General features: G+C 42.4%; 1 protein-coding gene across 2 annotated transcripts in view; it reads right to left on the bottom strand.

The window, feature by feature from the left end:
• Positions 1-16,701, bottom strand: part of HOATZ (HOATZ cilia and flagella associated protein) — a 42,759-nt gene extending 26,058 nt beyond the window's left edge. Inside the window, exons 1-5 of one of the 2 annotated variants that reach the window (XM_055422998.2) lie at positions 16,463-16,701; positions 11,268-11,743; positions 10,761-10,799; positions 10,202-10,272; positions 3,972-8,160 (exon numbers count right to left, since the gene is read on the bottom strand). In XM_055422998.2, the coding sequence (XP_055278973.2) occupies positions 8,011-8,160; positions 10,202-10,272; positions 10,761-10,799; positions 11,268-11,493 (486 nt within the window). In that variant the 5' untranslated portion in view covers positions 11,494-11,743; positions 16,463-16,701 and the 3' untranslated portion in view covers positions 3,972-8,010. Of the gene's footprint in view, positions 1-3,971; positions 8,161-10,201; positions 10,273-10,760; positions 10,800-11,267; positions 11,744-16,462 lie in introns of those variants that run through there. The other variant, XM_055422996.2, reaches the window with a different exon arrangement.
• Positions 16,702-17,585: the final 884 nt, after the last annotated feature.

The raw sequence follows: 17,585 nt of genomic DNA, 5'->3' as shown, positions 1-17,585 counted from the left end.
ACTGCCATATGATCCAGCAATCACACTGCTGGGCATACACACCAAGGAAACCAGAATTGAAAGAGACACATGTACTCCAATGTTCATCACAGCACTGTTTATAATAGCCAGGACATGGAAGCAACCTAGATGTCCATCTGCAGACGAATGGATAAGAAAACTGTGGTACATATACACAATGGAGTATTACTCAGCCATTAAAAAGAATACATTTGAATCAGTTCTCATGAGGTGGATGAAACTGGAGTCTATTATACAGAGTGAAGTAAGCCAGAAAGAAAAACACCAACATAGTATACTAACGCATATATATGGAATTTAGAAAGATAGTAACAATAACCCTGTATATGAGACAGCAAAAGAGACACAGATGTATAGAACAGTCTTTTGGACTCTGTGGGAGAGGGCGAGGGTGGGATGATTTGGGAGAATGGCATTGAAACATGTATATTATCATATGTGAAACGAATCGCCAGTCCAGGTTCGATGCATGATACAGGATGCTCGGGGCTGGTGCACTGGGATGACCTGGAGGGATGACATGAGGAGGGAGGTGGGAGGGGGGTTCAAGATGGGGAACACATGTACACCCGGGGCGGATTCATGTCAATGTATGGCAAAACCAATACAATATTGTAAAGTAATTAGCCTCCAATTAAAATAAATTAAAAAAAAAGAAATTTAAAAAAGTTATGTAACAGATTTTTACCTCAACAATAAAATCAATTGTTGGTAAACTGACTTTTGAACGATATTTTTTGGCTTTGTAAGAAAGAATTACTATAGTTAGGTGAATTTGTCTCATACATCGATGGCTCTAAAGTAGCTATCTGGGTATGGCAGTAGGGAATGACACAAACGTTTAGGAATGTGATTGGAGTTTGGGTGAAAGATACATGCTTCTCGGAATTTGCTTCCTTTTTTTTATAGCCAAGTCTATCTCTGTGTCAGAGTTCTAGTATATATTGTCATGTCCCTTGGGTTCAAGTTTTTGTCTTGTGTCTTTGCCCAGTATCTCAGACAGCTGGGGACAGAGGCCTTGACTTATTTTCTAGTCCTGATGCTGCATTCTAATTCCCATATCAAGGTTTCTCTTACATGCTGTTGAACCTTGGCACCGTGACCTTGAATTTCTATCTACTGCCTTTTCCTGTGTCAGTTCCTTCAGAGAACAGAAATGCTCACTGGCTGTGACTTTATTCTGTGGCTTACAGAATGTATTTCCACTCTTGTCTGTGGCTTGGATATCCGTTTTTGCAACTGCCTACATGTTTGTTCAGTATTTCTGAGTCTGTGAGGCTCTGAGTCTTGGTCAATTCTATTTTGGGCCATCCTCTAATGAAATGAGTACCTCATAAGCTATCTAGCTCAAGGAACTGGGCTATCATGCAGGTGTCTGGTTCAGAAAAATTAAATAATCTATTTGTTCACTCATAAGCATTTATTTGGTAGGTTAGGAGATGATCTGATATTTGGCAGTTCCTGTGATTATAAAGTCAAGGAAGTCATGATCTTTTTCCTTAAGGAATTTAGAGCCTGCAGGAGAAACAGCTCAACTCCACCATACTACTGTGTGTCAGGAACTATGACCGGGGAATGCATAGGGTATGAGGGAAGCACAAAGGAAAGGGCATTTGTATCAACTTGGGAAAAAGTGAGTGTAAGGAAAGACTTGCATATGATTATTTTTGAAGTGTTTTTAAAGACAAGTAGGCATTGGCTAAAGGGAGAAATCGGAGAAAGGAATTTCCAAGCAGAAGAAACTGTCGACTCAGCACAGAGGTGACCATGTCTCCTAGGTTCCTGTCTGCCTTTGATCTCAACATTTCACCAATGTGAAACATTTCACCACAGTTCATCTATATACAACTTTGCTTTATGTGTTTCTCTTTACAGACGCCTTATTTAAAATAGCTTGTTGATTCACCAACATTGAACTCATAGCCAATAGCACTTGTAACTCATATCTGAATCAAGCTTATCTAAAGCATGTATTTATTCCATAACGCATGTCACAACCTTCTTGCACTTAGGAACACCACACAAGTCCTTCAGCATTTGGAGGCTATTTAAATCAGTGAAATCATTTAAAAAAGTGAAAAACACGGCACTTAATAAACTGCAAAAAGGACACCTGTTTATAAAGTATGAGTTGCAACAAGAAGACAGAACATTGTCTTGTTCAGCCTCAGCTAGGAACATGTGTGTTGGGCAGCTCAAAATTTTCACTGGTCTGTGAGTTACCTCCAGTGACCACGAAGATGCTACTAGTATTGATTTTTGGGGTTACAAATAAACTGTTGCATAGTAAGTGAATTTGCAAATATGGAATTGTGAATAAGAAGGATTGACTATATCACCAACACAGTGGCTTGGGGAACTGCAAAATCCCAGAAGCCAAATAGATAAACGGCTGTATCAGGCTCTGAGAGTATATGTGACCACACCTCCTGGGACTAAAACACCTTAGCATAGAAAATGATGAAATGAGGAAGTAAATATAGATACAGAAAATTTTAAACTTTCTTATCTGGATGCAACATAGTTTACCTACAGCTCTTTTTATCTTGCCTTTGGCAGAGGCAAAGGGAAAAGGTAGACTATGGTTTTGATTTCAGGTATGCATTCAGAAAACAAAGATCATGGCATCTGGTCCCATCACTTCATGGGAAATAGATGGAAAAACAGTGGAAACAGTGTCAGACTTTATTTTTTTGGGCTCCAAAATCACTGCAGATGCTGAGTGTAGCCATGAAATTAAAAGACGCTTACTCCTGGGAAGGAAAGTCATGACCAACCTAGACAGCATATTAAAAAGCAGAGACATTACTTTGCCAACAAGGTCCGTCTAGTTAAGGCTATGGTTTTTCCCGTGGTCATGTACGGATGTGAGAGTTGGACTGTGAAGAAAGCTGATCGCCGAAGAATTGATGCTTTTGAACTGTGGTGTTGGAGAAGACTCTTGAGAGTCCCTTGTACTGCAAGGAGATCCAACCAGTCCATTCTAAAGGAGATCAATCCTGGGTGTTCATTGGAAGGACTGATGCTAAAGCTAAAACTCCAATACTTTGGCCACCTCATGTGATGAGTTGACTCACTGGAAAAGACTCTGATGCTGGGAAAGGTTGGGGGCGGGAGGAGAAGGGGACGACAGAGAATGAGATGGCTGGATGGCATCACCGACTCTGTGGACATGAGTTTGAGTGATCTCCGGGAGTTGGTGATGGACAGGGAGGCCTGGCGTGCTGTGATTCACGGGGTAGCGGAGTGTCGGACACGACTGGGCGACTGAACTGAACTGAACTGATGTTGTGATTATTTTCTGAGTGACCTGATCCACAGAATTACGCAGTTCTTAAAAAAATTCTATTTGATTAACCCTACTGGTGGCTCAGATGGTAAAGCATCTACCTACAATGCATGAGACCCGGGTTCGATCCCTGGGTCGGAAAGATCCTCTGGAGACGGAAACGGCAACCCACTCCGGTACTCTTGCCTGGAAAATGCAATGGACTGAGGAGCATGGTAGGCTACAGTCCACAGGGTCGCAGAATCGGACACGGCTGAGTGACTTCACTTTCACTGCTTATAAGGTGTTTACTAATTTGAACAATAAGGCTTCATGCAGCTGGAATCAAATAGTTCTGACTTTATTTTAAAAAATACATGATGTTTTTTGCTTTGTTCTGTGTTCAGTAGTTTCATTTAATCATGTTTTACCAGGCAATAGTATGGGTCCTTGCCTAATTGTACTATAGGGCTTAAAATGCTTTTATTTTGTTCTTAAAGTGAATGTATACAGAAGAGAAGATATACAGATCTTTGGAAAAAAAGATGAGATGCATTTGAGGCATGACCCTATCCAGCTCTGGGGATGGGTCTCTCTGGGGCAATGAATTCAACTATTTGATCTCAAATATCATTTCTCACCCCAAGCATCTTTTGGTGGACTGTGTGTGTGTGTGTGTGTGTTAAGTCCCTTTAGTTGTGTCTGACTCTTTGTGACCCTATGGACTATAGCCCACCAGGCTCCTCTGTCCATGGGATTCTCCAGGCAAGAATACTGGAGTGGACTGCCATGCCCTCCTCCAGGGGATCTTCTCAACCCAGGGATCAAACCCGTGTCTGTCTCCTGCACTGGCAGGCAGGCGGGTTCTTTACCACTAGCACACCTAGCAAGCCTTTGGTGGACTGTAGGTGTTACTAAAGAAGATTAAGAGGGAAACCTTATCTGTCAACCTTAAATGTTTCCCAAGATTGAATAATGTTTGAAGACAAAGTGGTACACCAGACAATATAAAAGGGCAATTCATATTAATGCAATCTTTTAATTATCATTTCTACCAAAATATTTGCTTGCTATGGTGAATACACAATCTGTTTTTATTATTCTTCCACTTGAATTTTTTGACAAATTTGCAACAAGAATTTAAATAAGTATCTTGTTGGTGAAGGAGAAACTCACCACTTCCTAATGGTATTGATTTTATGGAGGAAAAGGAATTTTATTACTACATGAGAGCAGGAAAGCAAAATTAAAACAAAGCAAGGTAACACTGAGACTGAGAAAATTTTGATTTGTCTGGGAAGCCATTCCTGGGCAATTTGATACCAAAAAGGATTTTCTTTTAACTGAACATCCTGGCAATGACACTGAGGAAATTCCTTACATCTTTGGTTTGGCTCTACAAAACTGATTAACAATGATTCTGAGTGTCCCTTCAAAGTATAAGATAATGGAGGATAATATTAAAGGTTTCCACTTTTGTGATTTGGTATCTAAAAACGCATCTTTGTGAAATTTCTTAGGTTCTTCTTCTAAGCATGATCTCATCACAGAGTGATTTACTTCTGGTTCACTGAAGTGTCATATAGCAAACTGACCTTTTTTGTTTAAGAAATAGGAATTTCTTTTTTCTTAAAAAAAGATGAACATTTATTTATTTATTTTTGTCTTTGTTGCTGTGCGGGCTTTCCATTGCAGTGGTCTTTCTTGTGGCTGTCCAGGCTCTAGGGTGTGTAGTCTTAGTAGCTGTGGCTCCCAGGCTCTAGCGCAGACTCAATAGTTGTGGTGCAGAGGCTTAGTTGCTTCATGACATGTGGGATTCTCCTGGATCAGGGATTGAACCTGTGTCTCCTGCCTTGGCAGGCAGATTCTTTACCACTGAGCCACCAGAGAAGCCTGCAAATTGACTTTTGAGGAAGACTTACCCCATAGTTAGCACTGGTTGTACAGGTTGTGAGACTGAACAGATTTAAACCCCACTCCTGATAAAATGTTAGTTGCTCAGTCATGTCCAACTCTGCGACGCTATGGACTGTAGCCCACCAGGCTCCTTTGTCCATGGAATTCTCCAGGTGAGAATACTGGAGTGGGTTGCCATTTCTTTCTTCAGGGGATCTTCCTGACCCAGGGATTGAACCCAGGTCTCCTGCATTGGAGGCAGACTCTTTACTGTCTGAGCCACCAGGGAAGCTTGAGAAAGAGTATATCTTTATTGCTGATTTGCAGATGGGAACTTTTCCTTTTAAAAACCTTTCGTTTATATTCACTCAAATTAAACTCTGATTCCAGATGGATGTTTATGAATATGTTGTCTATATACATGCCTTAAAGTACTGCTCTGATCTTTTCTTCTCCTCCCTCCCAGAAAATGAATTATTTATAATCATTTTCATAAAGAGATAATCAGGTAAAGAGCTTTCTTAAAGGTGGCAAAACTAAAAAGCAAATTAGTTTTATGATTTCAAAGAATTAGCTGACTATTCATTTATTATAATGTTTTCAGACTACTTTAGAACTCTCAGAGGAAGAATAATGGGCCAGTACAGAGCTATAAGGTTTCCTTTATGGACAGAGTAAGCCATTTAATCTTGATGGACTCAAATTGTTCTTGATTTTCTGCCATGGCTATCCATCACAGAAATAGTACTTGTGATTAATAACATTTTTTTCCACTAACCAAAGTATTTATAATGTATACCTGGAAGATATTCCAAGATGGAGGATAACATTAAAGTTTAAAAAAGTTCAACAACTGAAAAAATCAATCAGTATCAGTTGGGGAGAAAAGCTATAAAGGTATTTTTAGGAGTGAGATAAATTTTTAGATTTTCATTAATTTTAAGGAGACTGCGAAAGGAAAAAAAAAAACTTTAAATGACTTGATGGGGAATATTTTTTCCCATTTTAGAATGAAAATTATACCAGAAATTTACTTACAAATGTACATGTTCAAAATATGTGGGAGATCTGCAAATTAAATAGATCATTATAAACGTTTTATTAGTTAAATAGAACCTCCTACCCTGATTTATTTTCTGCCATCAAGCTGAAAATTCTAGAATGGTGGTGGCAGCAATGTAGAGAGAGTACTACAATCTTAAAAAAACAGTGTCATCCAAAAATAGAGTCTAAGTTTTAGTAATTACAAGGAGTCACACTTTCTCCCATCATATATAGACCCATGAGGTAAAAGCAAAACTGAGAAGCAAGGGCATATGCTAAATTGATCCTAAAGTAGACTAGAAAATAGACTAGCTTTGGAGAACATTCTTACAAAAACTGTCAGCCTAGAAAAATACATGCAAAAGGCTAACCAAAATGGCATTATCACTATATAGAGCATGTTCATTCATTGTTAACTCAATTATGCAATTATTTATTCTATCAACAAATATTTATTGAGTTTCAATAGATAGACGAGCACCAGGGTCAAGCAAATAGGAAATGAACTCTGCCCTCAGGGAGGAAAAGAGAACTGGAATTTGTTGAGAGCAAACGATGGCCAGATGTTTTACATATCTAATACCAACTGGATGAGGGGGATATTTTTATCACTGTTTCTTCTCTATCTGAGGAAGCTGAGCCTTACAGGGGTTAAGTAGGCTTCTGAAGGTCACTGAGATAGTAAGTGGCAGAGTCAGGCTTCCAAACCCAGCTTGTCTCCGAAGTCCACTACACTATGGTGCCTGGAATCTAGCAGGAGAGACAGAAACATCCACATGCAGCTATAACACAGATCATGGCTTGCTCTGGGAGCACAGAGAAGGGAGCTATTCATTCTGTAGTGTCCAAGTCACCTCTGGGAAGGCTTCAGAATGAAGTTGTATTTGAGTTGAAACTTGAAGGTAAATGCGGGACAGCATTTTAGGAAGACACACAAAAGTGCACTGCAGGTTGAAGAAACAGTGCACAGTTCCACAGGGCTGGAAACACTGTTTTTCACACTTGTATTCATACCACAGTTTTGAATTTTAGAATCTTCAGCAGCATACTTGAACAATACCATGGCCATCAATCAGTACAATCAAATGAGACTCACGGGCTTTGGAATTAGGATATAGGCTTTGAATTTAGACTCAGCCACTTTCCAGTTGTGGGAACTTTGGAAGATCATGTAAGCCTCGTTTGATTAAATGGGAATAATCATCATGAGGTTATTTTAAGGAGTGTATGAATTATGCATATACAGTGCTTAGCTTAGTATACACACCACATGGTATGCACTCACTAAATTGGGTGTTATGGTATCTGAGGACATCTATTGTTGTTCAGTTGCCAAGGTGTGTCCAACTCCTCACGACCCCATGGTCTGCAGCATGCCAGGACTCCCTGTCCCTCACCATCTCCTGGAGTTTGTCCAAGTTCACATCCACTGGCCTCCCCAGTGGCTCAGATGGTAAAGAGGATATCTATAAGAGCATTCAATTATTACATGATTCTCTTAATTGTATCACACCATACTGACTCAGCTCTTCTACATCCTCACAAGGCAGTTTCAGTAATATTCTCTTTCTGTCCTGCTGGTTTGCTGCTTGGTTAGGTCTCTTCTACTCTCAACAGATAAAAGTCTTGTTTATACTGCATTGCAGAACCCGTTTGACTTAATGTACAATTTGGCAGATATCACTGGATAATGTGTATGTTTAGGTTTAGCAAAAATATATTAATATTTACCCATTTACCATCTCAGCACACATGGAAAAGGCTACACAGTGTGCCCTAGCCTAGTGGCTGAGAACCAACCGAACAGAGGGTGCTGCTTTTGGGGTAGGGGGTGGTGAATAGGGAAAGGAAGGAGAGTGGGAGAAGAGAGTCAGGTCACGGTCAGACTGGGAAAGAACTTGAACACCACGCTGGAGAGTTTGGTCTCCATCCTGCAGAAAAGCCAGGGAGAAAAATGAAACCAGATATATAGACTGAAATATATCATTCCCATCCCTACTCCTGCAATTTCTATGTTGAAGCCCTAACCCTCAGTGTAACTCTATTTGGAAACAGATCTTTTAGAAAGGTAGTTCAAGTTAAATGAGGTCTTAACAGTGGGGTCCTAATGTAATAGGACTGATGTCCTTATAAGATGAAGAGACACCAGAGCTCCTGCTACCGTGTGAGGATGCACTGAGAAAGTGGCCACCTATTGCAGGAGCCTGGAAATGCGGCTTCATCAGAAACCAACTGTAGAGGTACCCTGACCTCAGGCTTCCAGCCTCCAAAACTGCCAGAAAATAAACTTCTGTTATTTAAGCCACCTGTTCTGTGGTATTTTGTTATACGAATATAGCAAGAAAGCAGCATAACAGGACTTGGGCTTTAGGAGGATAACTAGTTCAGCATGGAGGATATTACTTGATTGATCAACTCTATACATTCTTTGAAATGCAGTTCCTTTGGGAAGAGTTCTTGAATCCTTAAGCTTGACTTTGATGTCCTTCAATGTGTTCCCATAGATCTACGTGTGTATCTCTATCATAATAATGTATTATGTGCATATATCTATCATAATAATGCATTATTTAATTGGCATTCTCCCCCACCAGATTATAAACTCCTGGAAGTCAGGGAATACATCTTTATATTCCCAGCATCTAGGATAGAACGTGGCATGTGACAGGTTCTCAGTAGATATCTGGGTATTAATTAATAATAGAAGAACCTGAGGCAAGGAAATCAGTTCTAAGACTACTAATATAATAGCCCGTTAACAGAAAATTCACTTGTAACTCCTCAAATTGTCTTAAATGGCTTGACAAAAAAATGATAAAAATTGGAAATAGTTTGCCTTTAATCTTTACTTCTAATTTCTTCCAAAAATGAAATTAAAATGTGCTGAAGAAGTAGAATTTTAATGATTTTTGCCTCACTGAAAATTAAGTTCTCTTCCCCCTCATTAAGTCCTGGTATAAATATACAGTATATAGTATCCCCAGGAGAGAAGAAAATGCTGACTATTTCTAATCACTTAATTTGTTTGGAGGAATCACCAAGAGTCCACAAAGGGAACTAATGTGATCAGCAAACTCAAATGCATTGTTCTGTAATTTATGTAGAATTCCCAATAAGTCTTTTGGAGTTTGCCAGTAGATCCGGTGATTAAAGACATTAGGTCAGACAAATCCTCCATCTTTGCTTTTATAGTACAGGAACAGTTACAGGAATGGAATCTCCCCATTAACCAAACAAAATGTTTCTATAAATCACTGTACTAATTATTGAGTTAAAGTCTGTGCCTGCAACAAGAAAAGCAAACAAAGGAGGTTGCCAAGAAGAGACATGTTCAGTTGATTTGACAACACCAATTGTGGCCTTTAATCAAAATGGTTCTAGATGACAGACTCATTCCTCTGATCATTTAATTTTGACCTATTAAGACAGTTGGTTAATCAAAGAGTCAGACATGACTGAGCGACACAGCACAGCACAGCAAGACAGTCAATTCTCTTCACTTTTTCCTGTTCTTACACTATTTCTCTTCTTACAGCTTTGTATATGATTTAGGGCCTTATTGGATAGAAAGTGTGTGAATCCATTTTCCCCATGTCCCTCTGATTTCATTGTTCTTATACATCCTTGGGCTTTTGCAGAGACTGAGAACTGCCAAATTTTAATAGAATTTCTTAATCTTCAATTAAACTTCTAATAAAGGTTCTTCAACGCCCAAGCTGATATACCAGAAGCAGAAAATTTCTATATATGTATATTAAAAAAAAGAATATTGGGATGATTTAGAAAATAATGGAGAAGGGCATGGCAACACACAGTATTCTTGCCTGGAGAACTCCATGAACAGAGGAGCCTGGCGGGCTATAGACCATGGGGTTGAAAAGAGTCAGACACAACTGAGTGACTAAAACACACAGAGAAAATAATAATGAAATTTTAATGAAAATCAAATAGCTTTCTGAAATATTGGCCTACCTTTTGGAGATACATTTTTTTCTTCTCGGATTCCTGAATCTTTAGGGTTTCAGCAGTGACATCTCTAGTCTCTAAGGAAAACAGTCAAATTCAATCTGAAATAATTTTATCATGATTTTACAATAATGTTGATAAAAATTAAAGGTTAAAAGGTAATACATAGAGTAGGAAGGTAACATAAATATGTACTGTCTTGAAACTTTATGAACCAGATTCATAAATAACTGGAGACTGAATTAATTAGCTCTGACCTTTAATCTCTTTAGAAGAGGAGTAGCCTGAGTCCAGAGATAAGAAAAGGTCTCTAAACAGAAAAAACTTGCAGTATCAGATATTACAATTCCTATTCAAAGTATTACAGGAATTTAGGCATTTTCCTCTGGATAAATGAATTGGTCCCTCAGGCAGGGTCCTGGTATGCTTTCAGAATGTTATGCCAAAGTATGAAGTTGTATCCTTATACTTATTATCTATATTTTTTTTAAATTTTTAAAAAAATTCTTAGATTTTTTAAAGAATCTAGGAATCAGGATGTCGAAAGGCATAAAACTGTACTTACTGCTTTCCGCAAGGAAAAAAGGCTGGAAGTAAGCTTTTTCTAAAAAATACAAAAGGGAAGTAAAGAGATTACTGAAAAAACCATAGGATTAAAGGTATTTAAGTTTTCTATACCTATAAAAATTGCAGTTTCCCCATCTTAGGCCTTACAGGTCAGGGAACTTGTTTCCTAATATTGACTCTGCCTTCAACCTTCTCTAGGGCTTTCATGTTTGAACTCAATTATGTAAACGACGGTCTTTCATATGCTTTCAGCCAACATTTGCCCAGACTATTCTACACTGTTTAGACAAATAGATGTCATAACCCAGGGGATATTTTCAGATGTGCTTTTAGATCTAACAAAGACACCACTGATCATTTTGGGGTGGAAAAATTGCAGAGATGATTTTAAAATTGTTTGTATAGAGGTTTAGATATTTGAATGAAAGGTTCTTTAGAACTAGGTTCAGCATTTTCTCCTGGGCCGGGCTCTAGTATCTTCCGCGTGGGTTACAGAGCTACTCACCCGGTGCACTGCTCCTGGAAGGACGCGCCACCGGCAGACGCTGGCTGCTACCTCTGGACAGCACCAGCTGAGATTCGTTGGGGGGGTACATTGACGCCCCGATCCAGAACTGCTTGGCCAAGTTGGCATCGTGATCCGAAGAACCGGTGAATACTAGCAATCCTTGGGGAAAAACTTCACAGGACTCCTCTGGGCTGCTAAGACTGCTGCTGGGCCTCGTTTCCATGGCAACTCAGGACGCTTCTCCAAGCTCCTTTGCCGGTCTCTCAGCCCCGCCCCGCCCTCACCCCGGAAACCCGCCAAGTTGGCAACCGCCACGGCCGGAAGCCCTCGGTTTGCTCGTTAGATGTTGGGGTCTGGCGCGCACTTTTGGGTCACCTGAATCCCATATGTGCAGTGATCACAGGCTTCGGGACCTGTCCAAGCCTTGGGGTCCAAATAGGCGAGTCAAAGCATCCACTTTGGGGCGTCTTGTCCTGTTGGAGTCAGTGGGGGAGCACTTCAGCTTTTTAATCCTTAGCCTCATTCCCCCCACCCTCCTTCCTTTCCCCCAAACATATCTAAATAAAGCTTTCAGTTCCTTAGTTCCACCGCCCCAAACCCTTTTCCACACCAGATTGCTGCAGCGCAGCACCCTCTATAGGGACGTTCTGGGCCTGCATTGGTTGAGGAATTCAACAGGGCAGCTAACATCAGACGGTAGGTAGAGGTCGGAACTGGGCTGATAGGTACCCATGTGTATAGTTTTTTACACATTTCCCCCCTGAATCTGTAAGACCAGTCTTACGGAAAGAAGCTTGATTTAGATTGTCAGTCCCACTAAAAGCTGCTTTTACGGCAAAAGTTGTAAATGATTACTTAAATATATCGGATAAGAGGGATGAAAAATACACTAGAAACATTTTTGTTAATATGTTTCTACAAAAATGTTTCCAAATGTTGTGTAGCTTTCCCCGGAGATGTGGCTAATCTAGGAACAATTTAACTCTTTCAGCGATAGGAAAGTTGTAACTACTGTGGGAGGAATTGAGATGGAAATCATAAAACCAATTTAGGAAAGGACATGAACATATTGGTAATAACCACAATTTCATTTCCTTATGGTACTTTATTCTTTCAAGATATTAATACAGTCTCACAAAAATATAGTTCAAAAGTTAATTACAAATCTATACAATGGCAGCTAAGGAAAAAAATTCTATTCTCCAACATATCTGAACATTTTTTGGTTCAGAGACTGAAGGGATATTGAAAAATCATATGTATAACATACATCGTATATTTAGCACCTAAAATGTTGACTTCTCTCTTGGTTAAACTATTGATAAATAAGCAATGGGCAATAGCAGCAAATTCCAATCCCCCTTGCCGAGCCCCCCACATTGATATATACATGCAGCTCATTTGGATGAATTCCCAAATCTTTTTACCTGGCCGTGTGGTTAGTGATTGGTATTATTAGCAATCAGCTAACTACACTGCCTAGTAACTAGACTCACAGGAAAACAGTTTACGTTTATCACAAACTGCGTCTCAGGTTGGTGCTCCATACATTGTAATAGGCAAGGTACTGGTTCAGTAGTAGCTCACTTGGTGACTTGGTGAATACCCTACTAAATAATCAGAGGATGAGCTGATTGGATGGCATCACCCACTCGATGGATATGAGTCTGAGAAAGCTCCGGGGGTTGGTGATGGACAGGGAAGCCTGGCGTGCAGCAGTCCATGGGGTCACAAAGAATCCGACTGAGCGACTGAACTGAACTGCTAAATGAAAAACAGGCACAACGAATCACAGCAAACAGCATTAAACGCTACGTGGGGGCTCCACCCAGCAGTTAAAAAGTCTTAAGGCCATTCAATACCACGGATTTCGCTTTGTTTCCATGGGATTGCACCGTTTTGCTTTTACTCCTAGAGATGGCTAACAGTTTAACAGTATCTAGAAGCAGCAGCTTGCAGGCGTTTGCAAGGGGCTTGCTAGCGAGCTGACAACGTGCTTCACTAGCAGCGCTAAACGCTAACGCATCAGATCTCGAAGCCCTGGGCACTCTTCTCGAACGCTTGGGGTCGGCGGTTAGCCGCCGAGGGTGGCGTCTTCCTCCCGGCAGGGCGGCGGGTGATGCTGTGCCTTGTTTTGATGGCAGTGGAACTAGTGATTGTAAGCACGAGAGTACAATCAGCTAATTACACTGCCTACAAACCGAGCACCGGGCGCCCGCGGGCTCGAAGCTCCCAGACGGTTCGCGGCGCCGACGCGGGGTCCCCGAGCAGGCGGGCGGGAGGGATCAGGCCCGCCGCGACCCCACATTTCCCCGGGGGCGACACCCGACAGTGCCGGGGCGCGAGGCCCAGGACGCGGTCCCCAGAGGACGCCTCCGAGCCGCCCCCGCAGCGGCTCTCGCTCGGCCCGTGGGGCTGGCGGGGCCCCCGCCGGACGTGCGGCGCACGCTCGGCGAGGCCGGCGGGCAGCGCTCCGGCGGGAACCTGCCGCCCGCGGGTTCGGCCCCCGCCCCAGGCCCAGGTGGCTCCCGGGGGCGCCCGGCCGGCTGGCCCCACCCGGGCCCCCGAGCCCCCGACCCCGCGTCCCCGGCCAGCAGTCTCCCCGCCTCCTGGGGCTCTGCCTCTCAGGTTCCCTTCCTTTCCTTCCCTCTTCCCCTCCGCTCTCCTCGGGCCGGCTCCCACCTCCCTCAGCCCGGCCCGGCCAGCCCCAGGAAACTTCTCCAGTTCTGGGCCCCAACCCTTCGAGCCGGCTGTTTCGACCCCGTGCGCCCCGCCGCTCCGAGTGGCCAAGTGACCGTGGCCGTGGCCGACCAACCGCCCTCAGAACCCCGCGGGTGGAGGGGGCGGGGCGGCGCGCGGGGCCGGGTGGGGGAGGGGCCGGGTGGGGGAGGGGCGGGCGCCTGTCGGGACGAGGCCCCGGACGAGGAGGCGAGGATCTTGGGAAGTCGTTTTTCCTCATCGATCGGGAGGGACGGAGAGCTCCTTCCCTCCGACCCCCTCTCCAAGAAACCCCAGGCCCTCCTCCCAGTTTTCAAAACCCATCCCCGTCCGGGCAATCAGCTGGCTGGAGTATCAGCCGGTCGGCTCCGGTTTTCTGAAGGGCGGTTGGCCTGGGTGGCCGGAGGCGTGCCCGTGAGGCCCCGCCTGCCCTCTTGGTTCCCGCTGGGTGCTCTCACGCCGTCGGAGGGCCATGCAGTGGGGGTGGGAGCCCGGTCTTCTTTTCGTCAAGAGCGGGAGCCGGCCAGCTCGTTAGTTAGGCGGGAGTGTGGGCCTCTTACGGTCCAGGCCGAAGTTTCCTGCCCTCTAGGTCAGCTTGGGTGGCTTAGTCGCTAAGTCGCGTCCAACTCTTGCGACCTCATGGACAGAGAAGCCTGACAGGCTACAGTCCATGCGATTCTCCAGGCAAGGATACTGGAGTGGGTTGCCATGTCCTTCTCCAGGGGATTTTCCCATCCCAGGAATCGAGCCCGGGTCAAATTTAGGCAAAACTATCGCTTTTGAACCGTGGTGTTGGAGAAGACTCTTGAGAGTCCCTTGTACCGCAAGGAGATCCAACCAGTCCATTCTAAAGGAGATCAATCCTGGGTGTTCACTGGAAGGACTGATGCTGAAGCTGAAACTGCAATACTTTGGCCACCTCATGCAACGAGTTGACTCACTGGAAAAAACTCTGATGCTGGGAAAGGTTGGGGGCGGGAGGAGAAGGGGACGGCAGAGAATGAGATGGCTGGATGGCATCACAGACTCTGTGGGCATAAGTTTGAGTGAACTCGGGGAGTTGGTGATGGACAGGGAGGCCTGGCGTGCTGTGATTCATGGGGTTGCGGAGAGTCGGACACGACTGAGCGACTGAACTGAACTGAACTGATCCCTACTTCTGGTACATTGTTTATTTCAATCCCTGCTATATGTTTAGCCCCTAGGGTCGTTCCACCCTCCCTATGTACAACCTAGATGGTAACACAAAATGAACACCCATTATTTAGTATACAAGACAGTGCCTCATAAATATCCAAAGGGGGTAGAAATAGGAGTGAGGGGTGGGGCATGAAGGAGAACTCTAATCGGTTAGGGAAGTGTCATGGAGGAGGTAGTACTAGAGTAGGTCCTTGAAGCAAGCGTCGTTTTGGACGTCAGGGTGAGGGCTGTGGAAGAAAGACAGTGTTTTGTGACCAGTTGCATTTTTTTATTCTCCCAGTTCCACATTTGAGGATGGAGATGTGTTTATGTGTGCATTTGGAGTAGGTTGAGCAAAGAGGAGAGTGAGGGTTTCTGGGAGAACTCTACCAATAATTCTTTCCCTTAGTCACTCCTTCCCTTTGTTTTCTTCAATGCATGAATCAGGAGAGGATGAAGAATATTGTTTGATTACACACTTTCTAGGGCTCAACTGGAAGTAGCCCTCCCTTTGATCTTTATGCACCCAGGATGGAGTACACATTATTAACCCAAATATCTTAATTCTAAATGATTGTCCACAAAGGAAAACTCCCCAGCTATAGGTTGATTCCCTAAACCCAGCAAGTGGTCTCACAGATGCCACTCAACGTGGATAGGCCCAGATGATCTAGATCATTCAACACACATTCCAATCTCACATTCTTAAAACACCAGAAGAACATCTTCTCAAGGATGAATTTGAGTAACTTATAGCATTATCTTTGAATATGAAAAACAGTACTTTTTCTTTTGTTAAATGCATCATTTGCTCTGTGTACTCCAAAGTGAAGAGTAAGAAACCGAGGTATAAAGTGTACAATACAGAAAATGTTAATTGTAAAAATTAACTTGTTAAATTGCAAAAGATAAGTTATTTACAACTAACAGTGATTTGTATTCATCATATCTTTGGGGGAGCATGATGTTGAATACATTACATAAATCCTTCATAAACCTTTAACATGTACAGTATACCAAGCCATTATCAGGCAACATGCCGTAATGAGAGTTAGCTAACCTCTAAACTCTCTAGAGATAACTGTAGAGTTCAGTTTGTACTTTTTAGTTAAATATACATATATCAATAAAATAGCTTCCATTTCATTAACCATATGCAATCTTATAAGTCTTGGTTAGGACGTGGTTACAACAGCAATTCTTTCAAATGGTTAGTCATTTTTACGCAATACAATATTTAATACCTCCTCCTGATCGATATTTTATGATTATTAGCTGCATCTTACGTGTCTTACCTGAGCTGAATTGCTGCCATCCAAGGCAGTGGTTGCAGGGAGATGCCTTGAAATTTAGATTTTTAAAACTTTTCTTCAAAGATGATTAAAAAAAAAAATTCATACATAAAAGTCATCATTATGCATTGCCTACTGAAATCAAATATTTAAAATGCAGTTTATTTTGTAGGTAGTGCAACTAAAAAATTAAAATAACGAGACAAAATGTGTGTGGGATAGTTTTGCTAAAAAAAAAAAAAAAAGAACGCTTGTTCTTAGGGTTGCTGTTGGTTTGGCCTGCAGTTACTAGAGAAACTCCAAGGATCTCATTCCCTTTATGGTTCATGTCTAGACATGCCTGGAGACCAGGGAGATCCATGATTTAATCTAAGTAAGAATGCTTGTGGTGTTTTTAAATGCCCAAACAGAAGATTGCATTTGTTTAATAAAGTACCAGGAAGGTACCATTCAACAGCTTGTTTACTGTTGTATTTGATTTCTGGGCATTTGGTGATTAGGGAGATGGGGACGGTATACTAAGGAAAGGAGGTGAGATTGGTTGTTAGGAGGAAAGCAAGAAGAGTGTAGAAAACAAATATATCCTGCTTTAGCAAATTTATTATATTGGCTAAACTTACGACTCCTAAATAAAAACTAGAATGATGAGAGTTGGGAATTTCAAAAGATGGTGAAAGCTTATTCACTGCTTTCAACATACACAAATTGCCGTCTGGACATTTTCTAGCTTCCATAGCTTTTTTTTTTCATTTAATTTTTAAAAAATGTTTGGCTGTGCTGGGTTGTCATTGCTGCACTCAGGTTTTCTCTAGCTGTCGTGAGCAGGGGGCTGCTCTCAGGTTGCAGTGCAATGGCTTCTGCTGCAGAGCATTGGCTTTAGGGCGTGTGGGCTTCGGTAGCTGTGGCTCAATGGCCAGTAGCCCCTTGGTATGTGGAATCCCCCTGGACCAGGGATTGAACCAGGGTCCCCTGTATTGGCAGGTAGATTCTTAACTACTGGACCACCAAGGAAGTCCTCCATAGCTTCTGTCAGGGAGGAAGACGTGAACAATCAGACTGACGAGAAATGATTGGAGTTTAGCAGTTTCTTTTTAAACCTGTTTTTTTAAAGGGTACATTTTCTTTT

The sequence above is a fragment of the Moschus berezovskii genome, chromosome 14, assembly GCF_049115385.1.
Source record: "Moschus berezovskii isolate FMDL1 chromosome 14, NW_MosBer_1.0, whole genome shotgun sequence".
NCBI lineage: Eukaryota > Metazoa > Chordata > Mammalia > Artiodactyla > Moschidae > Moschus > Moschus berezovskii.
This window is presented reverse-complemented; position numbering and strand designations above follow the sequence as displayed.